Source organism: Uloborus diversus, chromosome 8, assembly GCF_026930045.1.
Source record: "Uloborus diversus isolate 005 chromosome 8, Udiv.v.3.1, whole genome shotgun sequence".
In the NCBI taxonomy this organism is placed as follows: Eukaryota; Metazoa; Arthropoda; class Arachnida; order Araneae; family Uloboridae; genus Uloborus; species Uloborus diversus.
The window spans coordinates 36,673,762-36,687,574 of record NC_072738.1 but is presented as its reverse complement, the minus strand read 5'-3'; the positions used below and the strand labels follow the sequence as shown (position 1 = coordinate 36,687,574).

The 13,813-nt window shown below is 37.8% G+C and overlaps 1 protein-coding gene across 4 annotated transcripts in view; it reads left to right on the top strand.

The window, feature by feature from the left end:
- Positions 1-10,240, top strand: part of LOC129227718 (adenylate cyclase type 3-like) — a 327,000-nt gene extending 316,760 nt beyond the window's left edge. For all 4 annotated transcript variants that reach the window (XM_054862320.1, XM_054862321.1, XM_054862322.1 and 1 more), the window contains 2 exons: positions 2,043-2,167; positions 5,062-10,240. In XM_054862320.1, coding sequence (XP_054718295.1) covers positions 2,043-2,167; positions 5,062-5,247 — 311 coding nt within the window. In that variant the 3' untranslated portion in view covers positions 5,248-10,240. The remainder of the gene's footprint in view (positions 1-2,042; positions 2,168-5,061) is intronic.
- Positions 10,241-13,813: the final 3,573 nt, after the last annotated feature.

Sequence of the window (13,813 nt, the reverse complement as noted above, 5' to 3'; positions counted from 1 at the left end):
TTGCTTTTCTATGAACTTTTAAAATGTGTCAAGGCCTTTAAGGACACCCTGTATTATGAAATGCTATTTGCAGAGTATTTAACTAGAAAACCAAAAAAAATTCACCCAAATTTTGAAGCTAGTCGAAAATTCTGTTTAGATATTACAACTAACTCAAAAATAACACGTGAAATTTAATTGACAGAAATATATTAACGTACTCTTCAATAAATCTGGTAAACCCATCAGCTATTTTAATGATGTTATAAGTAATAACACATTTTCCCTCTTCATCAGAAACTTTAGCCTAATGTATTTTCCCCCATAAATTCATTTTTTTCGCATTGAAGTAAGAGGGGGGGGGAGGGGTCGGACAGGTTCCTTGTAACGCCGAAAATAATGCCTGCAACTCCCAATGCTATTCGCAAATTTTTTCCTGGATTCTAACTTCAAACAAAATACACTACTGGTCATTAAAATTGCTACACCAGGAAGAAATGCCGATGATAAAATGATATTTATTAGACACATGTATTATGTTGGAAATAACAAATGATTAAATTTTCAAGAAATTTGGGTGAATAGATCTTCAGAAATTAGTACCTAGAACCTCTGTCAGAAATAACAGCGCTTATACGCCTGGGCATTGAGTTATACAGAGATTGGATGGCATATACAGGTATAGACACTCATGCAGCTTCAACACGATGCCACAATTCATCGACCATAGTGGCTGGCGTTTGCTGACGAGCCAGATTTTCAGCAACCGTTGACCAGACGTTTTCCATTAGTGCGAGATCTGCAGAACGTGCTGGCCAGGGCGTCAGTCGAACATTTTCCGTATCAAAGAAAGTCTGCACAATACCGGCCACATGCGGTCGTGCATTATCCTGCTGAAATGTAGACTTTCGCAGGGCTCGAAAGAGGGTAGTGCCACGGGTCGTAACACATCAGAAATGTAACGCCGACTGTTCATAGTTCCGTCAATACAAACAAGAGGTGACTGAGATGTGTATCCAACGGCACCCCATACCATCACGCCAGGGGATGGGCCAGTATGACGAATGCACGCTACCAGCGTGCGCTCACCACGATGCCGCCAAACACAGATGCGACCATCATGATGTTATAAGCAGAACCTGTATACATCATAAAAAAATGACGTCTCGCCATTGACACACCCAAGTTCGTCGCTGGTCACACCATTGAAGACGCTCCTGTCTGTGATGCAGCGTCAATGGTAGCCGAAGCCATGATATCCGAGCTGACCGTTCATGCTGCTGTAAACGTCGCCGAACTGCAGACACTTGTTGTCTTGCAAATGATCCCATTTCTTGACGAAGGGCTCGTGACGTGGCTCTACGAACCATTAGGGCCATACGGATAACATGCCTGTCCGCTCGGCTGCTGGTGATTATTGGTCGTTGAGAACGAGCAAGGCGATCTGTATTACCATCCTCCATCGAATCCATATTCTGCTGACCGACATTGGATCTCGACCGACGCGAGCAGTTAATACTGTGATAGGATAAACCGCAATCCAGGTAGGCTACAATTCGACCTCTATAAAAGGCAGAAACGTGCTGGCACGCATTTCTTCTTCTTACACGCGCCATTATAACAATTTTCCACCTTGCAAGAACGTTCAAATTGAATTAGCACGAAGGAAATTGGCTGTACAATCTCCTCATTTAAACACATTGTAGGTGTCGCTGCGGGCGCCTGCGTTGTCTGAATGCGCTGAAAAGCTAATCATTTGCATATCACATCAATCATATTATCATCTTCTTCCTGTCGTTTAAATTTAATGTTTGTACCATGTCGCCTTCTTGGTGTAGCAATTTTAATGGCCAGTAGTGTATAAACATTTGATTTCTAATCTGTGATATTTTCTGAAACTTGTGCTTCTTAGGGGAAAGAACAATGCACCAAATAACAGGATAAGAAATGTAGAATTTGGATTCATTTTATTTATAAAAATGTTTTGTAGATAATTTGTATACTGCAATTAAATATATTTCATAACGTATTATGCTAAATATGTTTCGTTTTCGGAATAACAGGTATTAATCAAGGTCCCATCACGGCTGGTGTCATCGGAGCCAGGAAGCCCCATTACGACATGTGGGGCAACACAGTCAATGTGGCATCGAGGATGGAAAGCACTGGGAAAGCTGGATGCATTCAGGTAGAGTACGAATCACGCAATATCTTTACATGCACTCACTTTGAGAACAGGCGTTATTCATAAAACCAGAAAATAGGGATGGACACTTTGACTTTTTTTGAGGCATAACATCCGGGTGCGTGTACAGAACTTTGGGGGCCCCTCACAAATGACTTTTCCGGGCCCCCCTCCATATTGTTTTCCCCTGCATTTCACGTCTAGTTTTAAAAATATTGGGCCCGTTGCAGGCTCGGGCCGGGCCAACAGATATTCCGTCTCCCCCTCCCTGTGCACGCCCCTGCATACCAGTGATCATCATGCTGTGCGAACGAATATATCGTCGCCTCAGAGCAACAGTAGGATATCTTAGTGTTATTCCTGGGATTAGATGCCTTAGTGTTGCTCTGAGGTGACGATATGTTCCCAGAGTAGTCAACTGTTTAAGGAAAGGAAATTCGCGGCTCGGCGTGGCTAAAGCTCTAGATAGGGGCTTAAGTAGCGACATGTCCGCCATCCTGGGGCTAAATGCCGCGTTCTTCTTATGTCCGCTATAATGAAGTAGCGTGTTTTGCCTTTTGATTGTGGGATAATATGGAGTTATAATAATAAACCTCAGTCAAGAAGCAAAACACCCTACCTCACTATAGCAGACATAGGAAGAAAGCATCGTTTAGCCCCAAGATGGCGGACGTGTCGTTACTTATTCTGCGATGTAGGGCTTTAAGCATGGACACTATAGCAGCAGTTTATGCAGTACTGCTCTAGGCGCGCATGTGTGAGTCTAAAAAATTGGTGGTGACACCAGTTGCGGATTTAACATGTCACAATCGCGAGGGGTTCCCCAGACTTGCCTCAAAGAGAATCTGAAGGACGTGAGAAAAATAGTTTAGGTAGTACTGTTCACCTCTGAAGGTCCTTCAAAATAGCAATGTGACAAGCCCCCTAAAATATAATTCTGCCACTGATGGGCACATATATGTGTTGAATAAAAACCATCGACGTGGCCCATGAGCGCATATGTGCGACTAGCGAAAACCGTCGATGTAGTCTTTAGGTACATATGCCAATGGTTAACACCAAGAACGAAAATGCACGTTTGGTGAATTCTTTCTGTCAAAAATTGTTACTCGCATATATGTGCATAACACTCTCGTAAAACTCCTACTGTCCGACCATCACGAGAAAAGCCACCGCCGAAATGTCTGCGCCTGTCTACTGCTATGATAACGAGGTGCGTCTCATTTTTCCAAAGGGAAGCTTAATGTTGGAAAAACCGGTACGGCTGCACAAAGGCGAGCTGCCGAGTGGCGAAATAGCGTCAAAAAGCCTTCCAGCTAACCCTTGCAGAAATTAACGAAGTCCGTTTCTATGGCAGTAGACGGGCTCACACTTGACGGCGGGAGCTTTTCTCATGAAAGACAGACTGTACGTAGTCGGTTCTAAACGTTTGAGACCGCGGTCACCAATGACAGCCAAAGTTTGTAATTAAAGTAAAATCATTTGAAATACATCCTGTAATCTCTGTTTTCAATGATTGCATAATTTCACCCGTGTAACGTGATTGAATTGCGCGAGGTAGACGAACCAAAGCTACTTTGTAGCGTTAGAAACACGGATTTCCAAGATCAACTGTCCCACTAAATTTCGTCAGTGAAGTAGCAGGTCCGCCAGAGCTCTCATCTTCAAAGAAATCTTCTTGTTAGTCTTTAAAACGCCGGTACCTTTCATACACCTTCGATCTCGCTATCATGGAGCCAGCTTACACCTTCATCTATAAAGTTTCAGAAGGTGTTCAACTAAACGCTGACAAAATTTAATCTTACAGTCCAGGACCAAGACTGTAAAAGTAAATTTTGGAAAACCCATGCGTTTCACATCGCAGAAGAGCTATGACTTGCTTATTATAAAATAGTCTGTGCGCACAATTCAATCATATGACATGTGTATAACTATCCAAACATGGAGAGAAGAGGTTATAGCATTTCAAGAGAATTCACTTTAACAAAATAGTTAGTTGTTTTTGGCGACCGTACTCCCCGTACGTTTGGAACTAATACGTACTTCGTTGCGAATTTGGTCAGTCTCAATAAAAAGGGAATACTTCCACATCACGTCATGTTTATCCACCTATTTTGAGCTTTAGATCCAATGCTAATTAGTAAAAATGACAATTTTGATACATGGCCAGGTTTTCGGTTTAAATACCAGTCTGTGCGCCTTTCACGTGAAGAGCTTCAACTTAAAGGAGCTGTCAAAGGGTTAATCCTAGCAGTGCACCATTTTCACTGCAATGTCAAAAAAAAAAAAAAAGCTATGTAAGATGCTATTTTAAACCATGAAATAAATGATACTTTTCGGGCTTCAAAACTACCTCTAAAACGGTCAGTGTATACGGGCTCATATAAACACAAGGTGCCTGTAAACAACTCTGAGGCTTTGTAAAATCAAATCAAACTAACTGTATGAGTTAGGTCACGTCAGTTAATTTTGAAGAAATCAGTTGTTCTTCAGATTTTATGCAATAGATACTCGATTCCGTAAAAAGTAGAAGGTCATAGCCGATTTCTTGGCCTCCGAAAAGCCAATATTTGCCTTCGTGAGAGGTTTTTTTTTTTCTATGAACGCATCACTAACAAGGTTGTTGATGCAGGGTCTAAACCGTCTCGGGCCAAACCCACTCCAGACATGCTGACGAGGACATGGGACGGGGTTGATTAGCTTCTGATGTGTGCCGCGCCGCACACGATCCACATATTAAAATGTAGAAAATATTTTAAAATTTTGATAAATTTAAGCATAAACTTAAGTGCCTGTATATAGTCATAACATTAACCAAATTTCATGATTGATTGTATTTTTGGTTTAACACTAGAGTTCTTTCTATCTGAATCTCATTTACTTTTTTGTCATTGCAGGTGGTTGAAGAAACAGCTCGTATCCTAGAAGAGTTCGATTACGTCTTCGAGCAACGTGGCATGGTTGCTGTCAAGGGAAAGGGCAACCTGATGACGTACTATCTTCTAGGACGCAAATCCGAGCTAAAGAACTCCTCAGTCAAGTCCAACATAGACGACAGCTTGGTCCCAACCACGTCCAGTTAAAATCATTGGAAGATTCATCCAAACTATGTATACACAAAGAGCTAAACACTCTAACGCGCACAAGAATGTAAAAAACTAGATGGGAAATGCAACACTTAAGTATTCGCATAATTCGAGACGAGCTGTGCGGACTATAACTGCACAGAGTTCCAACCATGGTTTTCTGGGGACAGAATGCAAGTGATTGTCAGGTTGTCTGAAGGGCTTTGCTTTGTTGCTCAACAGCGCTTTGTTGCTCAAATTGAGCTTTGAAAAATCCAGGCAAAGCGGTAGTTTTCTCAGAGAATAGAGGGTGGTAACCTCGAAGAGGATTATAAGATGAATTATGTGATGGCTGATGACAAAAACATTTCATCAATGTAAATGTATGCAACAGTGAGGATAGTTACCAGTTTGGAAACTAGAAGAGGCCGATTAGAAACCAAAAGGTTACCTCTTGTCAAGTAGTGAAACCTGTGTAAGTTGACCACTTGCGGTGCAGTACTTTAGTGGTTAACTTGAACAGGTTGTCAACTTATTGAGGTTGATATGTATGATATGGAACTAATTTTGTGCCTGGCAAAAAGGTCAACTTAGAGAGGTGGTCAACTTTACAGGATTTACCGTATTCGCGTACTGATCAATGGTTGGATTCATTTGGATACAAAACAGCAAACTAAACTGGAAAGAACAGTTTATAAAGGAAGCACTTTCGTTGTGAAATCAAAAACTCCAATTTGACTATGCAGCTAAATTAGATTCTTCATTAGCATAAGCGTGTGTAAAGTACATTGAACTTTTTCACTAAAAACGTCAATTTTAAGCTCGGATATTTTGTACACATTGTTTTCTATGATCTGATGAACTCCGCATTCTACCCCAGACCGCCATGCTTTCGACACATAGCGCACTGGATAATACAATCTAAGTAGGTTATCAAAGACACTACCTTAAATAGTGAAAAAGCACTATAGCAATATATGTACATCAGTGAGCAACTGATTAAAATTCGAATCAGCTAATAATATGACAACTGGACGTGTAATCTAATGCTGATTTCACTCCGGCCGCGACAACCACAAATACGTTGTCGCAAATTTGTCGCCCAATAGCTAGGCATTAATAAACAGCAACAGCTTTCCTTTTACGTTGCAGCGCAATCAGCGAATTATCGATCATCTGGCTGAAAGCAATATTAAATGATGGAACACGTGACAGCCAGTCGGTTAGTAATTAGCAACGCTAGGGCTGCTTAAGTATGTATAAAGCGACAAAACATTTTGTCGCTGTCGCATCCGGCGTGAAAGCGGCACATTTGTGGACTTTCAGAGAGCCCAACTGTTAAAAATTCTGTTTTGCTTTTGCGTGCATATATACATAAAGCCCAAGGATGTACAAGCACATTAGGCATTGTAAATTATTCTGTGTTTCTTAGCTTGGCCTTAATGGTGTCTGTAAATCGAAATTGCTCACTGAAATCTTCAATAAGTTTATCATATCAGGACGTCGACATAAAACTCGATTTGTTGACTAAGTTCTGCTCAAATTTCTTGTTGGAACTGATTCAATGTGCTATAAATGTATTTAAAAGCATTAGTACACAAAATGGCTATTTTGAATATGAACTGTTACTTGTTCTACGAAAGAACGGGTTACCAGAAAGTATTATGGCTTCCGATACCGTCAGGGTTACAGTGCAATAATAAGTATGGACATGTTTTGTGTAAATTTAAGAAACAGATATATGGAAATGAAGTTTGAAACTTCAAATTGGTGAAATTTTTATTAATGTATAGACGAAGGAAATGAAATGGTAATTTGACATTGAGACAAAGGAAAGAAAAGAAATGCAGAGTAAGGAAAAAATTATAGAAATATCTAAACGAATTGATTTCTTTCCCCCAAAAGATAATTCTGAATTTGTAAAATGATAAGTTTATTCAAATCTTCGCTTTTAAAATTTATGCATCTTTAAATTAGAAAATTTTCCAACTCTATTGGGGCCAAAAAGAATGCAGTTTCTTAGACTTTAATAGAAAACATATTGTGAGCTTCAAATTTTTGCACTATTTTCACGGTAGATTTTCCAGCCTTATCTCTGAAATTTCGAACTTGTTCTAATATTCTCGTTTGTAAAACAAAAATTAGATGAGAGATTGCTATGAGCATTTTGAAAATGTGCAGATATGTGATATTTTGAAGAAAATTTCTTCACTGTTAGTTTGCAGTTCTAAACAAAATCTCGGAATTCGCATTTCCACTGTATTATACCAAAAAAAAAAAAAAAAACGATGATGTGACACCTGATTGTTGATGTTTTTTAACAAGAACTTTTCAGAGAAATTTACTAAAAAAATCAAAGTTTATTTCTTTTGCTTAAATTTGATCAGGAGTAAAAGCGTGAATGAAAATATGGGTGGGTAAAATGCAGTATTTCGCCTCTTCGTATAAAGATTCCTGTGTCGATCACGCAAAGAACCCTTAATTTATTACATATAACAAAAAACGAAATAAGAAATCCCCAATCAAAAATTGGGAGGAAAAATCTAAGTGAAGAAAAACATTTTAGAATTAAGACAATGATAAGCAAAGGCATGCAAGTGCGAAAATTAAAAATTTGGATGTAACCAGTACAAATGGTTGGTGAACCTCTCCTATGTCTTGGAGCAAAGCCCTTGTAGAACCTGCTATACAGCATGATTTAGAAAAAAAATTCAATGAAAACCTACCTATGACTGCAACTTTAAACGCGTTTTACTCAAAACTAAAAAATGTCCACTTACATCCCTTTGCTGCTCACTAACCCAATTGTATTATGTGCTTAGAGAATAAATTACTTATTAAAAACATCAGGCTCAAATAGAAAGACAATAAGGGATAAAGTGATAATGTTTAACTGTTGGTTTAAAATCATATCACTCTATTGATTAGTAAAAAACAAATAACGAGCAGTTAGATACTGTAAGAAAAATGTGCATTTCGCTAAAAGACCTCTAAACAGCAGTTTTTTAACAGCAAATGACAGAAATGTTTTTTTTTTTTTTTTTTTTTTGCAAATCGAAGCAATATGCAATAGATATAAAATCTGGTTATACCTAACCTGATAGCAGCTTACTGTACGACCACTTTTGTTGTGAATATTCGCAAACAGCCAGTTTAGACGATTCAAGAAGGAGAAAAGGAAATATTTGATGCATGTGTTTCGTTCATTTCGAAGTGCCTCTGCTTTGAACTGTACAAACTGGCATCCCTGCAAAAAGTAACAGATGCTTCCGTTTTCACTTATAAAGTGGTTGTTCGCCTTTTCATCTCATCAGTAGTCTAACATTATTTTGTGGGACTCTGGTAAGGTTGAGCCATGACCTTCACCATGTTTACTTCTTTTTAGAAAAATCGAGATGGGGAAATTGGCACCGAGTTGAGTTTGATTACTTTTCATTGTAGCTTTGCGAAAGTAAGGTAACAACACCAGTAACAGACAAGGGTCTAGTAACAGACAGTTGTAAGTTTGGATTTATGTAATACGAATTTTAGGCTGGTAAAACTGATGTTGCTGCGACCCATAAATACGGAGCAACCATCTAGTGTTTATCAGAGTGAGTTTTATGAGCAAGTTGGGATGTACAAGGTCTGCCGGTGTTTCATCTTCATTTGAATTTAAGAAGGTTTCAGATCTAAAAATAAAGAACTTTTGCACATTTTGAAGAGAAAAAGGGAATTATGTCTATTATTCATCCTTTCCTCATCATGTCTGCTGCTGGGTATCATCAGAATTTTTGGTGTTTGTTAATGGGGTTCGGACCTTTTTTCGAAATTGAGTTAACAAAAATAGGATTAATTAATTCAGAGGATCCAAAAGCAGCCAAACGTTACATGAGATCTTGCTTGAGAGAAAACTATTTTAAAAACTCTACGTTAAAAGTCTAAGAAAAATTGAGTAATCCTGAGAGCGATGTCTTAAGCATGTCTGTTACTGGTGCCGTTACCCTTTTCCAACTCAAATCCGCGCCAATAACACGTTCCGGGATGCCATTGAGTTTCACTTTTGAAAATAGTTGCTTTAGTTAGTTAAAGGATTTATGTCATAATAATGAAACAAATTTTCAAAAAAAAAAAAAAAAAAAAGAATTTTCAAAAAGGGAAAAGAGAAAATTTTCGGAAAGTAGAGGGTGAACTAGCAAGCGAATTTTCGATTTTCAAACACAATTTCAACCTAAAAAAAACACAATAAACTGGAGTATTTATTTTTATTTGCATTTTTACTAAAATAGTCGCAATGTTTTCTACCGAATTAAAAATAGTCGTTTTTGTCCAAATTTTGGAAAAGATAAGGCTTTACAGTCGCCTTTATTTATGAAAAGTTGCGATTTTAATCGCCATTGACAACCCTGCACGTTCTTTTTTCACTAAACTTCGCAAAAAGAAACAAACATAGTCAAGTCTAAACTTATCAGAGCCACGTGCTTTTAGTACACATGGGGGGGGGGCGTCTATGTGTCAAATTAAACGCTAATTGCTACAAATGGAATCTGCGCCAAAAACAATTGCCCACCCATTTTAGATATCAATACCCAGGCTGCTGTGATCATATTTACAAGTATACTTTAGAAGAGGTAGAATTTTTGTGATGGGTCAAATACATTTGGGTCAAGCTAAAACCGTCTTACAAGCCGAAGCCGTATATATTTGGTCATCGCAATGTGCCTGACAATCTACTAGTTTTCAGAAATTTCCCTCGCAAAGTACAGACTCTTCTACCCCCACATTAGTTCCGGTTACAGAAGTGGCATTCAAAAGTATTTTAATATGGCGGCTAGTGGAAGGACGATTTTTTTTTTGTGGAGGTTGTGAAGTGGAGAGTGCAATTTTTAAAGTTTTAAAAAAGGAAATATTTATTGTCGGAAATATATTGCTTGTTTTGGAGTGTGTGTGAGTGTGTTGACTTGAAGAATATAAATTTCTTCGCGGTTGTGTGCAATTAAAATGTAATATATAAATATTGAATAAAATGTGAATTTTTTAATGTGTGTTATTTATTTTTTAATTAGACAGTCAGGCAGCGGCAAAAACAGATAGTAAAGTAAGAAATAAGAACGTCAAAAAGCATAAATTACTGCAGACACGTGTTTCGGCTTTACAAGGAACACCTTTTTCAATGGAAAAAGGAATGAGCTTATGAATGAAAAGACATCCATAAAAGCTCATTTCTATTTGCATTGAAAAAGGCGTTCCTTGTAATGCCGAAACACGTGTCTGCAGCAATTTGTGCTTTTCGACGTTATTTCTTACTTTACTTTTCAGCACAAAAGTATTTATTTATCTTACAAACAGATTGGTTTTTCTAGGAGAGGAGGAGGATTTATTATCGTCTTATGCGAGGGTCGATCCAAAAGTAAGGTTCCCATCAATTTTACAAACATACAGCACTGTCTATTCTCATTGAAATTTACATCATTGAAAGAAAAAACGTTTCTCTATTTTTATACATAATCGCCATCTTTTTCTGTGCATTGATGTCGACAGTGCTTAAACTTCTGTACCGAGTGTCACAGAATTCTACCGCCAGAGTGGGACATGACAGTCAACAAACCACTCCGTTCTTGATGGCAGTCCGGAGCTCTCAAGTCTAGTGATTACCTTTTGTTTCCTAAGTTTAAGGAACACTTAGATGGCCTACGTTTCAGGAGCGACGACGAAGTCCAAAAAAAAGGGGTGAAACGCTTCCTGATGGAGTTGGCGATGGATAGACACTCGATACAGAAGTTAGGGCACCGTCGACAATAATGTACAGAAAAAGATAGCGATTGTGTATAAAAATAGAGAAACGCTTTTTCTTTCAACGATGTAAATTTCAATGAGAACATACAGTGCTGTATATTTCTAAAATTGATGGGAACCTTACTTTTGGATCAACCCTCAAATGTAATGTATCCAGTAAATACAGTACTGCCTCTAACTTACGCACAATTACATATTCAGGAGCTTATAACATTGTAAAAACTGCAGATTCTCATACTACTGTCGTTTTAACTCATTGGCTGCGCAATTCGGGAAAATTTTTAACGTCAAATTGACAGTAACTTCAGATTTTCAGCTGGTTATCAAAGCTATGGAAACACAACAAAAATACAAATGACATTCATTAAAAGCCGTAGGTTTTTCCCATGGTTTCGAAAAGAGAAACCGAAGGTACAACATCAAGAGCATCGAATTCTAAAAATAATTGCAAGCCCAAAAACAGGTGCAAAGCAAAGGAATGTTTAAGTATTCCCTGCTCCTAAATCTCATTTAAAAATGAAAACCATTTCGAAACATTCACTCAAACGCATTTTTGGGAGGTCACATTGACTTCCCTTCTTGGCAGCGTGGTTGCGGTCCGAGACCTACGTCCAAATAGACGATAAAAGCAGCTATGCATGAGTATTAATGTATACACATGAATCATCATTAATAAGGAACTTTTCTAAAGCACAGCCTGAATAATTATCATGTATAGTTAATTACTAGGCCAGTTACACATGCATATATGGTAGAAGTCATCTTAACATTGCAAGCCAATATTATCAGATCAACAAGGAAAAAGAATATGTTCACGTCAATTATCTTTAAAAATATCTCGTTAAATCCTACAAAGCTTGCCTGCAATTTTATAAGGTACCACAGATCTATTGGTTCTTTTAAAACATCGTTTCCCGACCGGTAGTTCGCGAAAATAATATTATAATGGCGGAATTTCAACATGCTTTCTGCTTGAAATGAAGTCTGAAAAGTTCAAGCGTTTGTTATTCAGCATTTATTCATTTGTTTCTTACTCCCTCCAGCCATTGAAGAAAAGTTTTAAGGCATCAAAGATCACCGGGGGGGGGGAGGAGAACAAGTTGTATTAGTCCACCTTCGTATTGGTCATACCAGATTTACTCATAGGCATCTCTTGAGTTGGAAATACGCTTTTTAAATTTTATTACCAATTTGGACAACGTTTCCATGTTAAAAACGATAAATACAGAAGCATATTAAATGGTAAACTTTACAATTAAGAGTAAAACTGGCAGCCATTTCAGTCAAGCTTTGATGTGCTTCTTTATTCCACAACTATACCATTAAGAAATTTTTAAAAGTTGAAGTAATCTCAACAAGGAATAATTACCGGGATGTTTGTTCTTTGTTGAATTTGTTTTGAATTCATTTTCTAGCTATTATTTTAGTTTGTATAAATATTTGTGCTTTTATATTTTGCACACATGTGTTTGTTCTTGTAATGAACTATTAAGCAATATTACTATAAAATAATCTCCCAAATTTTATCGTGCGTGAGCTTCTCTTTTCTTTCTTTTGCTTGTTACTTATGACTTACTTCACAAGGGATTCGCCAACGGATTTTGGAAGGGGATCACAAAGGAAAAAAGAATAGGAACCGCTGTTTAAAGGTGCCTACACTAAAGCTTTGAATCGTAGTTTAAGTAGCGACACGTTCGCCACCTTGGGGCCAAACGATGCTTTCTTCTATTTCTGCTATATTGAAGTAGCGTGTTTTGCTTCTAAATTGTGGTTTCTTATTAACTCTATGTGGATTCGCAATCAAGAAACACCACATTCAAGAAGCAAAACACGCTACTTCACCGTAGCAGACATAGAAAAAAGCATCGTTTGGCCCCAAGATGGCGGACGTGTCGTTACTTAGCTACGATCTAGGGCTTTAGCCTACACGACAGGCTCAAGTGTGCTTGATTGCCAACTTCAGCAACGCCACCTAGAGATACTATTCCGGGGGTGTCGACTTCAGCGCCAGGCCTATCATTCGAAGTTTTTACAGGGAGGAGCAAAGTAAACAAACAGTCAAGTGCCAAAACTTGGGACAGATTTGAACTTTTACCTTCAATAGCATTCTAATCACAAATTTCCAATTTGGACAAACAACAAAGTATTCGATTTTTAGAAAGAGCAATAGACTTCAGAACAAGATACAGATGTGTAGATATGTCTCTTCAGAAACAAAACAAAAGAATATTCACTGTCCCAAGTTAGGAATTTAAACTAAGCGTAATTGTTAAATATAAGTTTTCCCGGACGTAAGGCAATTTGAAAAAGGTATTTTGGCAAATGACTTAGTTGTGGACTAGAGAAAAAGCACAGTTGCAAATTGCAGCTCTAAACGCTACGTTGCTATTTAAAGTAAGCGTGTTTGTATGAAATTCTGTCAAGAATTGCATTCAGATTTCAAATCAACACCAAATGTTCTCAAACAAATTTTTACATCACAAATTGCATCAGTTCTTCTTTTTAAATGTTCATATCTGTTTCTGTCTGCAAGTTTTGGCTAGATAGCAGGTAACTTTTCTTTAAAACAAATTTTTTTTGCAAAAATATACACATGCTGATGCTTAAATTGGTAAAAGTCCCGTTTTGAAGAAAAAATAAATAAACATTCATCTTAATTATGATTCATGATTCTCGTTGAATTCCCTATCTCAACAATAAAGATAACTGAAGGCAACTATATTTTTCCTTTTGGAAAACCGTAAAGATCGCCATATTTTCAGAAAATATAATTTCCCCTTGAATGAAGGATGGAAAATGGCTCGTAACG